Consider the following 19,903-nt stretch of genomic DNA (forward strand, 5'->3'; position numbering starts at 1 on the left):
AGTACTTACTTAATAAAATAGAGAAAAATCATACATCAATAATGTTGTTGTTAAAAATAACCCTTCAGGTGAACACTTAGCAATAATGGTGCAAAGCATTCAGCCGAAACTAGTGGGATCGATAAGCGCGTAACTTTGCCACAAACGCAAGGAGGGAACACGTCGCGTGCCACCTTTAATACAAAAATATCGATTTTTCCACTAAGCCGCGTCACGTCACCGCAATCAATATACCTTTCCGCCTAATTACCTACGCCCGCCTACAACACTCAAAACATTCACTCATTTACGCAGTGAAAGATGCCTTCCTGAAAAATAGAGCATGTTGAATCATTGAAAGCGCACAGGAAAGCGCTTCATTGTAAACGTTTTATTTAATTTTCCCTCCATTTACTTTTTATAATTTTTGCCGGGCCTAAAAACGATCCACCGCCGCCGCAGGAAGTGCGCAGACATGCAAAGCTGGTTGTGTCCGGACGCACACAAGCTTGAGAACACCTGTCTCCGGGAATGAAAGGTGTGCTGGAGCGTGCGAGAGTGGGACGTGCAGACGCGGCCAGCGCGGGTGGGAGCGAGAGGACGGATGCGCGCGCAGGCTGTCGGCACGCCCGCCGCGCGTCCCGCTCGCTCGCCAGTCGTTCCGAGTCGGAAGCCCGTCAGTGTCTCGCGAGTCGTGGTGTCGTGTGCACGTGCCGCTGCCTACTCTATCGCGACCGACGCAGTGCCGGTAACACGGTCATCGGAAAAGTGCATGTGCGTTTTCCGTCGAGAGCATTGTGTGTGCTTGTGAGATGTGCTATTGTTTTCTAGGTAACGGACCCCATTGTTTGGGTGCACTTGCAAAAAGGCAGCCGGATACTAAATATTAGGAGCCGTCGTTATAAATTTTTAATCTAGCATTCAAGTTCCCATGGTGCAGGCTCTAGTTGACAGGTTTACGTAATTTCCTCCTCTGTGGAATGATTCTGTTTGATGTGTACGCGTGGGATTGTCATAACGACGATTATGGAGAAGGATCTAAACTAAAATGCCGGCGCAAGTGAGGCCGGTAACTTTATGACCTGTTAATTTAGACCAACACGGTGAGATAACACTAACGAGTTAACTGTGCAGGTGTTTAGAAGTTTCACTATAAACATACCGAAACAAGACCTTTCTAAATACCAAGATGAAAAAAAGCATCTAGAAAAGTTTGATAATATAGAAATAATCATCGAAGATGTTTCAATGGGAAAAATATCACGAAAATAGAAATGAAAACCTGAGACATGTTATTCACATGATACACAAAGAGCCCATGCCTAACAATGGGGCACAGAACAATTACACTCAAAGACTGCTGCAATATTTCATGGTTCTTTATAATCCACAACTTCTGAATTTGTGAAAGCAAATTATATTTTAATATAATATTACAATAAAGTTTGTCTCTCTACTTTTCATCATCTCTGTAAAATCCTATAATAGGTAAATTATTACATTAAAACTTTTAACACTTAAGTCTAAACTACAACTTATGGAGCACAACAAGAATTATTACACAATTCTATTATTCATAGTACGCTTAAAATATATATGCTTACTTATGGTTTTGTATGACTATCGTAGTTTTAAATAGGCAAATTGTGTCATATTAAAAATAAATTGTTTAGCTGCTATTTTTCTATAAGTACAGCATAATAAAAAACAATTAATCAAAGAGGACTAGGTACCTACCTACCTTAAAATGAATAAATCTTCAACGTTCGCAAGAGTTAAAGAGTAAGAACATATTTAAGATTTAAAAAGAATCATCACCGTCGATAGAACCGTTTGAGAATGTAACACAGAAGTAATGAGCGTGACCGGCAGATGACAAAATCCTGATACAGAAATACAAGACTAAGGTGATTGTAGGCAGGAATGTATCAGAGAATCTGACACCAAACTCTATGTTGAAACTGGCTCGCAACCGAATTAGTTCTCTACGAAGATATTGCAAGAGATACTGAACCCACTGATACACATTATAGTGACAGCTCTTATTACAAACAAACTGGAGTCTTATTACATTACGTTCACATTTGTGCAACCGGTTTATGAGTGGAATTTAAGAAGAAAAATAGATGAAGTAGCAATACAGTGCGGCTACTAATATGATATAATTAACTTTGTTTGTAATTAGGCAAAGTGAGCAACCAGTGAGTTACGAGTATAAGAAATAGCTGGGCGGATATGCCAGATACGGCCTGTAGCTCATAGGCATTAGAATCGACACACTCGTCACGAATAATGATGATGAAGTTCCTATTTCTGGGTGACAATTCATCGTGATTTGACTTGACAAATACTTCCTATAAATCTAGACTAAGACTGAATCATTTAGATTTACTTGCTTAATAAATTCTTGGAAAAAAATATGTATGCTTAAAATATGGGTGCTTGGGTACTTAACGAATAGTACTCATCCTACTTGAAACAATGGAAGCAGAGATGCGTATTAATGACTCCATAATAGAATTAGTTGACCTTTAAATGGAATTGACCCAAATTATTGTTGTTAATGAAAATGACCTCAAGAATGACGCGGGCCAGATACACAGCCGAAAGTAATTAGGGGTTAATCGAATTAGAAAAAGAAGATCAAGTGAATGATTGTATAATTTCTATTCATCATAAGCTTATAATCGTCAACTGATTCAAATAGGCTATCGCAAGGGATACCAATCTATATTTTTAAATTAGAAATCATAATCGTTCTAAAACAAGAAAATTCAGCAAAACATATTCTGCACATTTTTAATTTCATATTAAGAATTCTTAAAACATCATAGACTTAATAGCAATTTTCCACATTATTGTTATAAAAACAAATGTAGCACGTAAAGCTTCAAACGTTCTATCCAAAAGCGACTAAACCAGATTTTTTGTTCTCTCGAGTACAGCAGTAATTACCGAGCCTCCTCGTGGAGTAGTTACTCGTACCAAGGTCTGCCATTGTACTGGTTTGTTACGTAACCACCCACGGGCTAGGGAACGAACGGACAAGAATGCTCGTTTCATCTATGCTTGATCATCGTTGCGGCCACTTTCAAGTTTCCATGCACTTGCAAGTACCTACTGCTACTCACGTCAATGGATCTACTGACATGTAATAGCTATTGTATTACATGTGTCGATGTGGTTGAATTCTTTTCGGATCCAAAGAAATACATGAAGGAAAAAACAAAATGATTCGAGGGAACAGAAAATATTTCATTATACCTAATAAAGAATTTGACGGTGGTGATTAAGAGTATGGCACATTTGCACCAATCACTCAGACAGATGAAATATAAGTGCTCAGAGCTGCCGAGAGAACTACTAAGAATAATAAAAATAAGTAAATGCTGAACTGATCTACTATTTTTACTCTAGTAAACTAGGTATTGTTAGAACAATAAACCAGCTAAATGAGCTCGTAATAAGGAATGTTTACAGAGAAAGTCAATGCAGAGCGCACAAATTATAAACAAACAAGCATTTCATGAAGAATGACACGAAGTTCCTATGGAAATAGACGAGTGAAGGAAATCACTAAATATGCTGGAATTTTTGCAAAAAGATTAATGGGCTTACAAAATTATCATCTTCTAACAAATTTAAATACAGTTGTGCAAAATGTAACACAATTATTTAATGGAAAATTATTATAATGTTCAAATGGGTGTAAAATTTTTGTAAAAAATATGGAATCATTGTATGAGCCGAAACATAATTAGTTTAAAAGTGGGCTTGGTCGACTATGGTAAGTTCCATGAGACTTAAATATTGAGACAGCCAAAGGTTGTTCCTAAAATCTAAATGAATATTAAAGTCTTAACGCAGACACATTAGCGGTACATGGTGGAAGTGGCAATTAATTCGAAATGCTTTCACCAACTTTGTATGGAATTTCAAAGTTTTTTATGTACGCGCTGTTAACACTGAAAGCGTCAGGTGTCGTTTAGTTCCGCGCTGTTAACGTAAATTCTGCTTCACTAATTTTCTTTTCAAATGATTTCACTTAAAATTTATGAATACTTCATGTGTTATGATATTTTTAAATTTCGCTGTCAGTGCGCTATCTAAACAAATATTATTACGACTACAGTATTCTACATATAGGTAGTCATAGATTTGATTCGAATTTGTTAGATAGCAATTTATATTGAGTGCTTCGGAAACCGATCGTATAGGATTGATTCACAATAAAAAAATACGCTTTGTCATCCTCCCCACTGCGGGGCAGGCAATCCCACTAACTATTCCCCCGAGCCCGCTAAAATAACACACGGAAATTATACCAATATGTATTATAACAAATTTCCATTATTTATTTGCTATGTTGGTCGTTGGAAATGTTCCAATTAATACTTTAAACCTATTCATAAATATGTAATATCACTCACAAAACGCATAAAAGAACAAAGTTATGATAGTCAAATTGTAAGAATGGCCCAGGTAGACCAAATAAAACATCCATTAGGGTCAATAAATAAAATTAGGTGACAACGTAACCTTGATGTACTACAACTTATATTCTTATATATTTTTTAAAGAAAATTTCGTGCTTTAAAACATAGGTCTTGAGGAAATGTAAATATTTACGTTAATAAAATCTTTTCGAGAGATTAATTAAATGAAACATGACACTTTGTTTTTGCCGAGCTCACCACGGCTTCTCTACGCGGCTAAGACGACGCGCTTTTTTACGAAACCATCGCAACCGCACCGCTCTCTCGCATAACATGTTATTACCCGACTACGTTGGGTTACACTGTTACACTAAATATAACTCCTTCACAAGTTACCTGCCGAAAGAAAAGCTTACCACCTAAAGCTAGATAGGTTCTCGTTAAACAAAATAATGTTAAATACAAAATTTACAGAATCAGTCTTGCCAACTGTACCTACTTCTAATATTGGTTGACATCATAATTCCACAATAATTATGGGTTATTGTTTTCATTTGTTTTACAAACATGTTTGTTGATCTCGCCGATTATACGAAATTAGGTAAATGTTAGCCGAACAATAACCTACTTTTTTTTACGCTACATTCTATGTATTTTGGTTCTACAAATTCTAAAGATTATGTTCGATTTTTCAAATATCAACCGCTGTTATTGCATTGTGAAGATGGCGACGCGACGACAGAATTTATGTCACCGCTTCCCTTAGTTTTGTCCATATAAGCAGGTGGCGTAGGCGGTTGCTCCTAAATGGATAAATAGGAGCAATTCAGGCCAACGCGTTTGGTCTGATTCAGTACTTCGCTTCGTTGCGGCAATTAGAATCAATTTACCGCACCGCACACTATAAATACGCCGCATGCATAGACAAAAATCCTCCAGTCTTGAATGAGGTTAGAAATTTTAGCGCTGCGTGGAATTTCGGAATTCGAGCGGTAATTGGACACTTTCATTTTTAATTAGTAAAAGCACCGGTGCTCTATAAAATGTACCGTCTACTTTATTTGCGACTTAAATTTTGGTAAAAATAGGACTAACATCAGATGCATAGATAGGCTCTGTCAATGATGCCTCGTTGCTTTTTGTTCGGTCAACATTTGTAAACTCCCGGCGCGATTTGTTATCCTCAAAGTCGATTTTATTCACCGATTCAAATGATGGATTGCACAAAATATTTCAGTTGGCCAGTGTGAACATTGTTTCAGCTGAAATTTCATTAGGCAAATGCCTCCAACAGAGTGGGCAAGTTAATTGAATGGGTTTGTTTTGTTGTTGGTAACCGCTGGGTGGGACTGCAGGCTGGGTTGGAACCAATCGCAGCGTCCTCCGGGGACTTCGCAATCCTCTGTGGAGATCGATTGGTACACCGTATTGAAGTGAAGCTAGATCGGTTTGAGCAAACTCTTCTGGCAATGACACCGTTGCACCGTGCACCGCATGTTAATCTGTGACCCATTTTTTATGCATACTGTTGCGAAACAACTCGTCATTATCTTTTGGTCTACGACTTAAACAAATATCTCGTTCAGAATGAACTATGAATAACATGTTGCTTTCTTTGATAACAGAACCGTAGTAATTCGTAATAACGCTTTCCTTTAAAGATGAGATTATTAGCTTTACCTACCATGAAATTCCACGAACCCTCCTCCCGTGAAGCTGTACCTTAACTAGCTTCAAAATCGCCACGAATAGTCTGCAAACTATTTCTTTGTACCCATCCCCATAGTTCTCGGATTAATTTAAAGCAGTTTGCCGGGTTTCAGTACGGAATTTATACCTAGAGACTTCTACTTTGTTTTATTTTTATCATATTTTTTTCTATATTAAGTTTATTGAAGTATAATTCCTAGTGATGGCACGTAAAGTGGTAGCTTAAAACACAGTTAATTATACACCGGTAATAACCCGTAATAATTATTTGTTGTTACATTAATAAACCGGAGGTAGAGCAATATATTATACTACTACATGCCGTAGTCAAATTCTGCATTACCTGGATATATTTACAGGGGTCGCTCTACCTTGTGAAGGTTCTGGAGCGCTGCTGAGTAACCTACCCACTGCACAATAGCTCTCATTCGATCGTTTTATGTCAAGCTAAAAAAGGTTATCCTCCTAGTAAGTTTGGTTGATTGTATGACATTTCTTAACGTGAAACAAATTGCTGTACCTTGTACCTAAGTTGATAAGAAGATGGACGATTATTGTTGAAACAAGTTAAAAAAAGCTTTGCATTGTTCCACTAATCAACTCTCACTGGACTGCTCTCACGCCTCACGCGACGCAACGTGATACAATGCGATATATAGCGCATATATAATAGGACTATTGTGTTGATGATGTGGAAAAAATATGTATTTACTCGCGTATTAGACGATAATAATACATTTGGTGTCGCGGCAATGAGCATGTTTCTTTTGTGCGTGAAAGTGAAATGTGATTTATTGCATTAAGTATCTGTATGCGTAGAATTTTACATAAATAAATGTGTTTTATTTGGAGCCTATTATAAGGTCTAAAAAATATATTAATGAAAACAACATTCCGTACACTTTTGCATTACCTCTGAATATGTCTTCTTATTGCAGTGACTAGCTGAACAATGACAAAAGCAATCAACGTACAAAAATATAAACATTTTTAAAAATTATAATGACGATTCTCGGTTATGAAGATGCGTGGTGGTGGACTGTATACCTACATAGCTATACTCATGTAATTACACTTTATACCTACATAGAGCCAGACATCATCAAAATTTCATTAATTAATGAAATGTATATCCTTTACATTTAATTGCATTTCGAAACATAATACCATCCACTCACTGCTTACTGTGGTTTATGTAATATTGACTAATTTGAGTCAACCCGCTGAAATTTCAGCAGCAAATATTTTCGTCTGAAACATAATTATTGATATCATCTGTAAGAAATATAAATATATGTATATTTCAGAGGCTGAATTATTAATTAGTAGTTAGGTATATACTTAAAAAAACCGGCCAAGTGCGAGTCGGGCTCGCGCACAAAGGGTTCCGTAGCAGCAAATCAAAATTACAGTTAAATCAACCTATCTCAAAAACTATAAGAGATACTTTGATCAAACCAAAAATCGTTGAAAGAGTTAATTAGCATGCATCACCTCTATTTTTTTTAGAATTTTATACCCCGTAGTTATAAAAATAGAGGGGGGGGGACATACTTTTTACGACTTTGAGAGCTGATATCTCAAAAACCGTTCACTTTAAGAAAAATGTTTTTTTGAAAACTTTATATCATTTTAAAAGACCTTTCCATTGATACCCCACACGGGTATGTACATCGAAAAAAAATATTTCATCCCTCAGTTACATGTATGGGGGGCCCCACCCCCAATTCTTTTTTTTACTATTTAGTGTCATATTTTTGTAGCGGTTCATACAACACATATTCCCATCAAATTTCATCACTGTAGTACTTATAGTTTCCGAGTAAATCGGCTGTGACAGACGGACAGACGGACAGACGGACATGACGAAACTATAAGGGTTCCGTTTTTGCCATTTTGGCTACGGAACCCTAAAAAAAACTTGAAAGGTATTACAGATTATTATGTATATATAGTCACACTTTTATTGACATTTTGGGAATACCTTTACCAAAGTTTTCTGCGTCGTCCTCAGTGGCAAACTCTGCCCAACAAGAGTACAAGTCCCATACCGTTAGTCTCCAGATACATAGGACTTTGTACTCTCCGTAGTTAGCAAATGGAAAGTAAAACTTTACAACTTTCCTAGGACTTATTTACGAGCACCCTGTATAAATATACGGCAAGATTAAAGTATTCAACACGGTTGTGTATGGCTGTTATACTTTGTTTCGAAGCCAGGAGGTACTTTGTACGGAAATTGCGAAGTCAGGTTATGTTGTGTAGGTAAACAGCCCAAGTAGAGTTTTCTAAATCGACGCCGATATTTTGAACCAACATTATTGGGATTTATGGGGGCGTTCTAGTTTCATATTCATGCCTAAAATCACAAGGTTGAGGTGCCGAATTTTGACATATTTTCACAAGGTATGTGATGTGTAAAAATATTAGGTATAGCTCATACATATAACTATATGCTATTGGTCAATTATATTCCTAATTATAGTCATACCATTATTATGGGTGATTTTAATACTTGTCTCCTTAAAAATGATTCTCGGTCTTCTACCTTTCAATCTATAGTCAAGTCTAGCAACATGAATATTCTCCCTCTGAGTGCCACTCATCATTTTCCTAATTGCGAACCCTCTCTTCTTGATCTTATTCTCGTATCTTCTACTGATCATGTTGCTAAGCACGGCCAGTGCGGGTCCACTGGATTCTCTTATCATGACTTAATATATCTATCGTATAAAGTCCGCCCCCCTAAGGCGAAGTCAAGAACTCTCATGCTGCGTAGTTTTGGTGGTATGGACCTGGACAGTTTGCGTCGTGATGCGCTTCGTACGGACTGGACATCTGTTCTCAACGCAGCCAGCGTTGATGAACAGGTTTTAAAATTCAACTCCCTCCTTACCGGCCTATACGATGTGCATGCACCAGTAAAAGCGGTTCGGTTAAAACATCTTCCGGCTCCCTGGCTCACTGAAGAGATTAAGAAGGTTATTCTTGAAAAAAATTCTGCCAAGACCAAGTATAAACTCCGTGCCTCTGAAGCGAACAAGGAGAAGTATATTGCTATTCGTAATCGCTGCAATAAGTTGTGTAGGGATGCACAACGCCGCCACATCCATCAATCTGTAGAAAATGGCGATCCAGCCAAAGTTTGGAAGTTCCTTAGGTCACTGGGAGTTGGTAAATCTCGTAACAATTCTATCCGTAAAGATTTAGACATTGAATCCTTGAATTCACATTTCTCATCGTCTTCGGCAATGAATGATGCCGTGAAATCTAGTACACTCGGTCGCCTATCAGCCTTACCAACCCCTGACTTTCCTTCTTTCCATTTAAGTCAATTTTCCAATTGTGATGTTAAGAAGGTCATTATTTCTATTACTTCCAATGCAATTGGAAGCGACAGTTTAAGTCGTAACATGATAATCCCTATCCTAGACATTATCCTTCCCATTATCACAAATATCCTCAATTCCTCTATTTCCTGTGGTATATTTCCCTCTGCCTGGAAAGAAGCTCAAGTTGTCCCTTTACCTAAGAAATCCAACCCAACCTCATTTTCCGACTATCGCCCCATATCTATTCTTCCTTTCCTTTCAAAAGTCCTAGAACGTCTTGTACATTTCCAACTATCCAATTTCCTTACCCGCAATAACCTTATGAATCCTTACCAATCCGGTTTTCGCCCTGGCCATAGCACTGTCACAGCGCTCGTTAAGATCTCTGATGACATTCGCCAGGGCATGGACAATGGTAAAATCACAATCCTCTCCTTGTTAGACTTTAGTAATGCCTTCAATACTGTTAACTTCGAAATCTTGCTGGGAATACTTCGATCACTTAACATATCTCCAATGGTAATTGACTGGTTTCGCAGTTATCTGCAGGGGCGACGGCAGCGTATACGCATTGAGGATTCATACTCCCAATGGTGTGATATCGCAGCCGGTGTCCCACAAGGTGGTGTGCTATCTCCTCTGTTCTTCGCTATTTTTATTAACTCCATTTCTGATAAACTGATTTCTTCCTACCATCTTTATGCAGACGATCTCCAGATTTATGCACACGCTTCTCCTTCTAATCTAGCTCAAGCAATTGATACTATGAACACTGACCTGACTAAAATAGTAGACTGGAGTAAACACCATGGCCTTATGGTCAATCCGAAGAAAACTCAAGTTATTCTTATTGGAAGTTCTAGGTTGATGAACAATAATTTTCTTCGGATGGTGCCGCCAATTTATTTTGACGGGGTTCATGTACCCTATAGTGATACGGTCAGGAATCTTGGCGTTATTTTTGACAAGTTTCTGACATGGAGTCCTCAGCTGGAGGCGGTTAGCCGGAGGATGTTTGCATCCGGGGGATCACTTCGAAGACTACGCAATTTCCTTCCTACCTCCACCAAAATTGCTTTAGCTCAATCACTCCTTCTTCCCGTTCTTGACTACGCCGATGCCAGCTATCTTGATCTCACTGAGGAGCAACTTAACAAGCTTGAGCGTCTTCAAAATTATTGCATACGATTCATATTTGGCTTAAGAAAATATGATCATGTATCTGTATTCCGACAAAAACTCAAGTGGCTCCCAATTCGTCTTCGACGGAATACTCACATACTTTCACTACTTTATTCGGTACTGTTCAATCCTTGTTCCCCAACATACCTTAAGGAGCGTTTTGAGTTGAGATGCTCTACACACAGCCGCTCACTACGTTCATCTCATAACTTTCGCCTTCATGTTCCCTCTTGCACCACGGTGTTTTATGAGGGTTCCTTCACTTTTCAGGCTGTTAAATTATGGAACGATCTGCCCATGGAAATCAGACTCGCACCCTCTCTACCATCCTTCAAAAACCAGCTCAGACAGCATTATTTAAATTTAGCTTATCCAGATTAGAATAAACCAGCATAATATATATATATAAATTTATATATAGATATTTATTTATGGTATGTATTGTATTATTACATATAAGGTCTAGGTATATAATTATTAATAGCTGTGTAGGTTTAAAGTATTTATATGTGTTCATAATATATTTAAGTATTATTGTATGTAGGTATTTACACATTGTTCATAGTAATTATGTTGTATTTTCTCTTGTCTTGTCACACGTTACCCCTTTCTTTATACTTTATATTTCCTTTCAATGTGGTTGTCTGGAAGAGATTACTTTTAGTAATAAGGCCGCCAATTGTACCATTTTTCTTTTCTATGTTTGTGAAACTGTTTCTGTTTGTGTGCAATAAAGTGTATTTTATCTTTATCTTTATCTTTATATTAATAATATTAATAATAATAATAATATGTGGGGACATCTCACACACGGCCATCCAACCCCAAGCTAGGTAGAACCTGTGTTATGGGTGTCGGACAGCTGATATATCTACACAAATACATAGATAGATAGATACTAAATATAAATATCAACACCCAAGACCCGAGAACAAATATCTGTGTTTAAACAAATATCTGCCCCAGCCGGGAATCGAACCCGGGACCTTCGGCTCAGTAGTCAGGGTCACTAACCACTACGCCATTCGGTCGTCAACTGTTATAAACCTTCGAAAGTCTAGAATTGGAATTAAAATCATAATTTGATCTTCGTCGGCACTACGTAACTACTATTCAACCTTCCTTAGTATGACTCAACTAGAGCTAAATCTACGAATGTCTACTTTATATCATTCTTATAACATTTGTAGAGCTACATACCTACTTACAACACGTTTTTCTGCTCTTTTTGCGTTATTTTTTTAACGCAAAGATAAATTAAACTGACCTTGATTCTACCTATCGGTGTCGTGATCGCCGTAATGGCCTATTTTTCTACACCTATAAAGTTTCTTCGTTTTTTTCAGTCATTATTATATAGGAATGAAAAACATGAAACATGAAATATAGAACAGAAGTTACGTTTAGTTTACGTAGGCATTAAACGTAGTTATGTAGAGATATGAGTTAAATAAGTAGGTGTGCTGATGTGCCTTCTTATAATAAGTAGGTTACCGAAAGATGCGTAAAAAATATGCAAAATAAGGCTTCACGCGCCGCTTTGACGTAAAGTGAGGTGGACAGCAGTGCAAATCGCTTAGCAGAAGCGTACACTTGTAGGTTATCATAACTAAATATTTATACGTCAATTTCCACCAGAAAGAAACGATATTTCATAAGTAGTCCCTATGGATCTATGTTCATATCGATTCCGCGAAATCTGATAGGTTGTCTAAGTGTTTCCTAAATACTTATGAAACAGAGTATCCGGTTGCCTTTGACTTTATGATCTGATCATTTAAAACACTAACATTATCAATAAGTACATTGACTAATGGAAGTTTCTCTTTTCCACAGATGTCGTTCATATCCTGAATACCCACGAATCCGTATGAGGAAGTAAATGTGCCGGGCGGCCCTCAGGAGTAGCTGTACTGACTGTCCCCCCGCGTCGGCGCCACAGACCCCGGTGTGTGTGTGTGAGTGAGCCGCGCCCCGCGCCCCGCGCCCCTCGCCCCTGTCGGTGCTCGCCGGAGTCTCGGACTCGGCCGGCCCCCCCGCCACAGCCGTGGATAACCTCGGCCAGAGCCCGCTCCCCGTCAAGCGGTTGCACGAAGCGCTGCAGAGTGCACAGGTGAAGCGGCAGCGGCTCTCGCCCCCCTACCCCGCGCCCGCCCCGCTGCACCCCATCCACCAGCTCGCGGTGCACCAGCACATCAAGGTGCAGCAGAGTATAGTGCAGCAGAGCATCGTGCAGCAGCACCAGCTGAACCTGGCCCACCTGCAGCAGCAGAGCCTGCAGGCGGGCGGGCTGCCGGGCGCGGGCGCTCCGCCGTCGTCGCAGGCCGCGGTGGTGCCGCCGCAGCCGTCCCCCACGCCGTCGTCCCCGCATCACAAGACCATGGAGCTCGCGCTCTGCCAGAGCATGGACTCCGTCAACACCGCCACCACGGAGGAAGAGGTCAGTACTTGTTTGATTACTTCGTGCTTGCGTTTAATGATAGAATGTAGAGTTTCCGAACGGGGTCTCTGCGATCCTCAAAGGCTACATCGCTGGCTTGTTTGTTTGATATAACGGTAGCATGCCGAATCATTGGTGACTTGTCCTTCATCTGTATATGACTGTATATGTGGCCTTTTTTTCCACATATCAATTTATATCTGATACTCAGTAGTCGGATCGAATGATATTCGTTGATATCCGACTAGATTGATATCAATCGTTCACCTAAACCGAGTGCTTTGTTAGAGACTCAACTTGCAATTAAATCGAATGCGTGTATGTATCAGTCTCTCGAAAATTAATTCGTGGACACACAAAATCTGTCGATGCTATTTCGAGTGCCAGTTCTAAATTAAAGTACCTAAACCAATGCTATTATTGTGATCAATACTTGTTCAGCTTTGTTGGAGCGGGCATTGTTCAGGAGCGCCTTCAACCCTCCCATTCATTTCCAGTATTGAATGTCGTAATGAATTAACAAAGGACTTGGTTCCGAGGTTCTGCCTCCTCCAAGGACTAATGTATCGCTATTTGTCATCTAACTAAGCCGCTATATGGAAATCGTTCGAGAATTTATGCTCAGAGATACAAATAAAACGTTAGAAGCCTGAAGTCACATCGCGTAGCGAAGAAGACGCAATAATTTTCATTCCATTTTATTAAAATCGTGTTACCGAGCTGCTGCTAGCAACTTTTATTTATTGTATTTTTCATTATTAACGATGTTGAATCAAAATAATACATAATTTTCTTTATATTTGGTAGGCAAATCTGCCGGGTAGAATTAATTAAAATGCTCAATCGGACGCTTTTAATAAAACTCTTGGCCCGTAATGTTATACTCAAAGGAAATTCGTGGACTTTAATATTATCGTGTTCATTTTCCTCTTCTTTTTGCGATAAACTCCGCATGTTGCCAGTACTTCAGTACGTAATTAATTAGCCTTTAATGTATCAATAATTATTGGCATATTTCATATTTCATGGTATAAGTGTTTTTGAGGATACGGTCCAATACATGGAATATACTTAATAGTATAATTCTGGGTATCAAAGTACGTACGAAACGTGAGTACTTTTCCATGACATTAGATACATTACTTTGACAACTGTCATAGAGCTCATACTTTACAAAGTAGGTATAACTAAAATATATTTAATGCACAATTCACAAGACATTTAAAATTACTAAAGGATTTATAATTTGTATAAAATTATAATAATACATCGTTGGAATTTCCTTAATTCATTGGCGATATTCCAATATTTATTTTATCAACGTCTTCACATTATGAGATTATGACTTATTGACATCCGACCTAATAGTTTTCCAATCGTACAAAACAGCAAAAAACGTTCGTCTGTTTACTTTCAGGCGCAATAACAGTAAAGTAATAGTTACTCACATACTGGCACAAAACTACACAACTACAGTATTTGACTACAACACACTATTCTCTCTAACAAAACTATTATACTGACAAAACTTCGACATTAGAATTTCAGACACAATCAAAAACAACTTATTAAACGCAATCTGCAATCTAAACTGATCCTTAACACGACGCATTAAATACCACCACAGCTGTACAGGAGGTACTATTTAAATCGCTATCTCTATAATATACGTTAGTTCTGGTGTGCAAAGTTATTCTTCCCGCGTATAAAGTTAAATAGATTTTCAGTCGTTGGATTAAGGTTGAAAATTGTGTTACGGAGGTGGAAATTTTGTGAGTTTTCCTAGACGGCCAGGGGTGGCGACGTCTGGTCTGCGGGCGATTCACGTCATGTTTTATAACTGAGAGAATTAGTTCAGTAATGGCTTATTAATAATATTAAGTTATGTAAAATAACTTTGAATGCTTTACTTTTCATGAAAAAAAGTGGAAGTTTTGTGTTGGTTACACTACAAAACATATTTAATAAGCAACCCTTCTGTGCCCAACAACTAGATTTATGCACAATTCTAGTGGCATCAGTGCTAAGCATTAGTATAATTACTACTATGGTGCTGACATTAACAGATCCCCTCATAGGACAGAAAAGAAAACATGGTTGTTTTGAAGTATATATTAGTGTTGTCATAATGATACTAATGAGTCAAGTAGATACCTACAAGTACTTACCTCTAATGTAGTCAGTTTTGTCATTTTATGTCCTTTCATATCACTTCTAAAAGTAACAAATTATGCAAGCCAAATATGTATTTGCATAAATGAGGTAAATTTAAAAAAAAATATTATTTAAATAAAAAAAATATACAATATAAGTATTTAAATTTTAAAAAATAATATCTATATAGCTGGACTAGAACTTTATCGCCGTGCCGTGCGTGGTAGACCATAGTAGTTATTACCAATGGTAGTAAAAATAATCCACACTACTAATTAACCTGTTATATTATTATTATTATAACAGTTATAAAGTTATAGTACCCAAGAATAACAACTAATTTTTTTTCCAGCTTTATGAATAAAAACCTGAATATGAGTGTACTGTAGTCGATACCGGCGGTGCCACCGTGTCTGGCGACTGGACTGTAGGTGACAATAATACATTTGTGTGAACAATAACACTCGAGTAACTTGTCCATACTTACTGTGTACATTGTATAACGTCCATAACAGATGTACCATAACAATTATGGTTGAAATAGAGTGATTCTGGTCAAGACAGGTTGTATATAGTACCTTTAGACTTTTCCATCTTTATAAGTAGTATAAATTGATATTTAATATAATATATGTAGGTACCATATTTTCAGTTTCATTCGCTACTAATACTTATCGGGTCAGGGTGAATATATGGAAAAACAATCTCACCTTCAACGAAAATTTCGTGCAGTTTTGCCTAGCCAATTAGGGACTACAGATGTGAAAAATATAATATATTAATAAAATCTGCTCAAATGAAAATATATGCTACATACAAAATGTGTCTAAGTAGCAGGTTAATAATAGTCATAAATCGTTATTTTAACTACAATCAGTTTCCTTTACGGCCAAGGAAAACGCCATTTTCGATCGAGAGCGTGTGAATTGCAGAAAACAAACTCATAAACGTAATTATGAGTATGTTATAACTTGCGAAATACCTTGATTATTATAATTTGTTGATTTAATTTATACAACCGGTTCCTATTAGGTATTGACGCCGGCGGTTTTTTTGCCGTACATTCTCACTACTATTCTCTTCTATTAATGTTATTATTGTCATAGAAGTGCAACTATTCATACTGTTTACCACAATTAAGTAGAGGCACAAATACTCATGTCTTGTTAACAACTCCCCTTTTAAGTCGGGGTTATAAACTGCAGTTTAATAAATAACGCAATGCCATTCTAACTTTATTCTGTGGCTATATACATTTGACAAACTCCCGTGATGAGTTTGTTAAAGAACACACTAGCAGACGTTTGTAGGACACTGCTATGGTTTCTGAACACTCGTGACGTGAGTGGGGTTCATTCACATTTCGTATTAAAAGTACACCGGGTTACTCTGGTGTTGGTTGGTAAAATTCTGAATCCTGGTGCCGTAAGAGTTTGAACTAGCAACCTGCATTTACTGTGAACCCCTTAGAGTTGAGGAGTGACGACATCGAGATTGTTCTCAACAAGTTTGGTCACAATTTGCTTCTTCAGGAATTGGGCGGATTTTAGATGGGTATATTTCAGTGTTCTACCATTTAAGTATCATGTTTCTCGTATAAAAATAGAAACTAACAGACGTTCTTATTTGTATTTTTCCCTTTTTTGTATTGTTTTTGCGAGACAGAATAAAGGAGATTACATCCTCAAAGTAGGTATTTTCCCGCGCACAGACGGTCAAAAGAGGATCGGCTCGCTTTGCAGAATTGGATAATTGGGATTCGTATTTTCTATACTTTTTGTTTTATTTTTAGTCTGTGACATTTTTTAAACATTTCCATGTTTTGTTTTGTGCTCTTGTTTTGTGTTTTGTTCATCAAACATACTTACTGCTTCAGAATATAGTAAGTATTTAATCATCAGACAAAAATAAGCGACAATGTTTTTCGAAATAAGTTAAGTTTTTCTGGTTGTCATTCCGTTTGAGAGATATTCCCAAATGTAACGCTTTCAGTTACAGAATCACTAAAGCCTCCTTGTCTCGTGCGTTAAACCCCCGAACAAGCCCCACGGCCGCGCGCCATCGGCGTGGAAAATCCCAAAGAAATTCAACCTATATTACGCAGATCGAAGGAACATTGCCTCCTTTAGAATTGAAGAGAAAATTATTACGCCACTAGCGCTCAAGTGGCGAGACACTCTCCTCCGACATTTCCATGAGAGGAATTTCCACCGCGCGGAATATAGACACCTCCCGTTTCAACAGTTTGTCCACCTAATTTGTTCGGCGCCGCTCGACTGTAAAAACAAATAGCCCGCATTTCCCTCTTTCCGAACGATAAAGAGGGACGTACTGTTTAACTGCGCGAGTGACAGGGACGGCGCGAGCGCGCAGCCTCGGCGCCAATAGCTCGCGTGAACGAGCGATCGCCGGCTACTATGCTCAGGCTTTGTCTAGTTCAGTTCAGATCTTGTTTGTTTGATGTTTCAAAGAGATCCCCCTTTTGTCCATTAACAGTGTAATAATTATTCGAGCTTTATCCGATGTGCCCGGCTAGGATTACGCGGCGAAACTTTTAATTGAATTTGTTGGTTCATTTTGGCTTTTTGACGAGGTGCGTCGAGTGTAGCGAACGATTTTTCGGAGTTGAAACTTTACGCTTTGTTACCTGACTTTTGTGGAAGTTTGCGGGAGCCCGAAATATTAGGCAACATGTCAAAAACAAAGGCTTTCGGTAATGTAATTTATAATTAATGGAAAGCTATTAAAAGAAGTCCCTCACATACCTACACAACACATACATAGCGTTGTTTGCGGAGGCCGCTCGTACAGAGTTGATTAATGCGGTCGAGCGCGTGACGTCATCGAGGGCTCTTTACACAACCTTCCGTAAACATCCACATTGCACTTCCGGCCTGCTCCGGACATCTACACTACTAATATTTAATCATGAGATATTTACTTTGTTAGGAATAGATAGCATTATTCATTATATCCTTTCCGCGAAGTCAAGTTCAAAGATAGATCAAACTCTCGCTTGTTACAACACCTTTTCCTGAAACTGTTAAAGTTCTTCAGAATTCTGTATTGATTCCTTATTTTTGTATATTATAGTCTCCAGGAAATAATCAATTTTCCATAAATCTATACTTCATTTTCTCACCATCAAGAGAATTCAGGAGGTACTACTTGCTCAGACTCTTTCATAAACAACTGAAAAGCTTTATTTCCTCGATATAAAACAATAAACCCCATATATTATTACTAGTGATGAAGTGCACACGTGACGGGAAGGGCCCGGGCCTCGCGCCTCACGGAGCGTTCACTCTGCATAAAGGACAATGGCCTATTTTTGTAATTACCTTATCAACAACATAACGGATGGTGCTAATTCAAATCCAATTACGCTACGTTTATAGGCCGTACTGTATGCTGAGTCGGTAATAAGAAGTTAGGGAATGATGAGCTCTTAGAAATTTGATGCAAATTATGAACGATACAGGTCCTGCTATAAGATTTACATCGTTTATTTTAAACTAAGTATGATACCTACTATTTTGAACTAGACAAGAACAAATGAGGGTTAATAATGAATAAATGTATCGAAACAAATCAGAAAATTTATGAGAAAAGTTAAAACACATGCCATGAAAAAAATATCCTTAAATAATACTGTTCCTCAAATCGAATACCTTCCCCGCAGAACTAAACTATTGTTCAATTGTGCACCAAGAGGTTTCGCTCATATTGGGCGTAGCAATGAAGCCTACACTCTACACTGCCATAAGCCTGACTCACAATGAGCATTTACGGAGTACCTCCAGGTAATTATACAACGTAAGTAATAACGTTGCCCGTACTGGCGAGCAGCCAACCAGGGGGGTCACTCCATACTGACGAAAAACAACGAACGACAAGATAAAGTAAGTGGCAGCGCTCCGAAACTTAGTTTTTCGTCATATGGAGTGACCCCCAGGAGGTCGTAACGTCTACTTACAACATAAGAAAAGACACTGATGTTGTTGGAACACCACTTGATAAATATTTAGTTCCGTTTAAAGTTTCGTAGCTCCCTGGTGTGTTATTTATTGTAACTGTTTTATCTACTACTAATTATATTTAGCAATGGTTTCACATTTATCAAGATTCAGGACTATTGATATAATTCACACCTAAATCTGAATCTGAAAATTTAGAACATCAATATTGTAGACGGCGTAATGAAGCTGGTCTTATCTGTTTAGAAGTAATATGGGGCATATAGTATTGTCACTAGAACTTTTTCATTGCACGTGAGTGTGTTTATTCGTAGACACAGCTCTATAAACTTACGTAATCTTCTATCAGCTACCAATTCAATCTAGAGCACCTATGATAGAATTCAGTGTTTCAGTGTAGCCAAGGTGAAGAACAAACAATACCGACAAACGTCGATGCAATCCGAGATGCAAGACGAAAACCCGTCGCCAGCATTGTGAAAGGAAAATCGAGCTCGAATGTCGCTAGATGGGGCTCTTTGTACGCAATCAATGGCTCTCGAATCCTGATAACTTTCTTTGCAATCTTGGTAGCTTAAGTTGGGAACTGCTGCCGTAGCCACTGTAAGTAAACCTCCCCGTGTGGCCACCAGACGCCTTTTACCAGCGGTCACGTATATCGGCTTGATTGCGAGGGAATAGCGGCTATTGTTC

The 19,903-nt window shown here is 38.2% G+C and overlaps 1 protein-coding gene across 1 annotated transcript in view; it reads left to right on the forward strand.

Annotated features, from left to right (window-relative positions):
* The first annotated feature begins 639 nt into the window (after positions 1-639).
* LOC105386436 (protein couch potato) overlaps positions 640-19,903 on the forward strand; it is a 150,552-nt gene continuing 131,288 nt past the window's right edge. Inside the window, exons 1-2 of the mRNA XM_038113268.2 lie at positions 640-810; positions 12,476-13,079. Coding sequence (XP_037969196.1) covers positions 13,020-13,079 — 60 coding nt within the window. The 5' untranslated portion in view covers positions 640-810; positions 12,476-13,019. The remainder of the gene's footprint in view (positions 811-12,475; positions 13,080-19,903) is intronic.

This window comes from Plutella xylostella, chromosome 23 (assembly GCF_932276165.1).
Source record: "Plutella xylostella chromosome 23, ilPluXylo3.1, whole genome shotgun sequence".
Classification (NCBI taxonomy): Eukaryota; Metazoa; Arthropoda; class Insecta; order Lepidoptera; family Plutellidae; genus Plutella; species Plutella xylostella.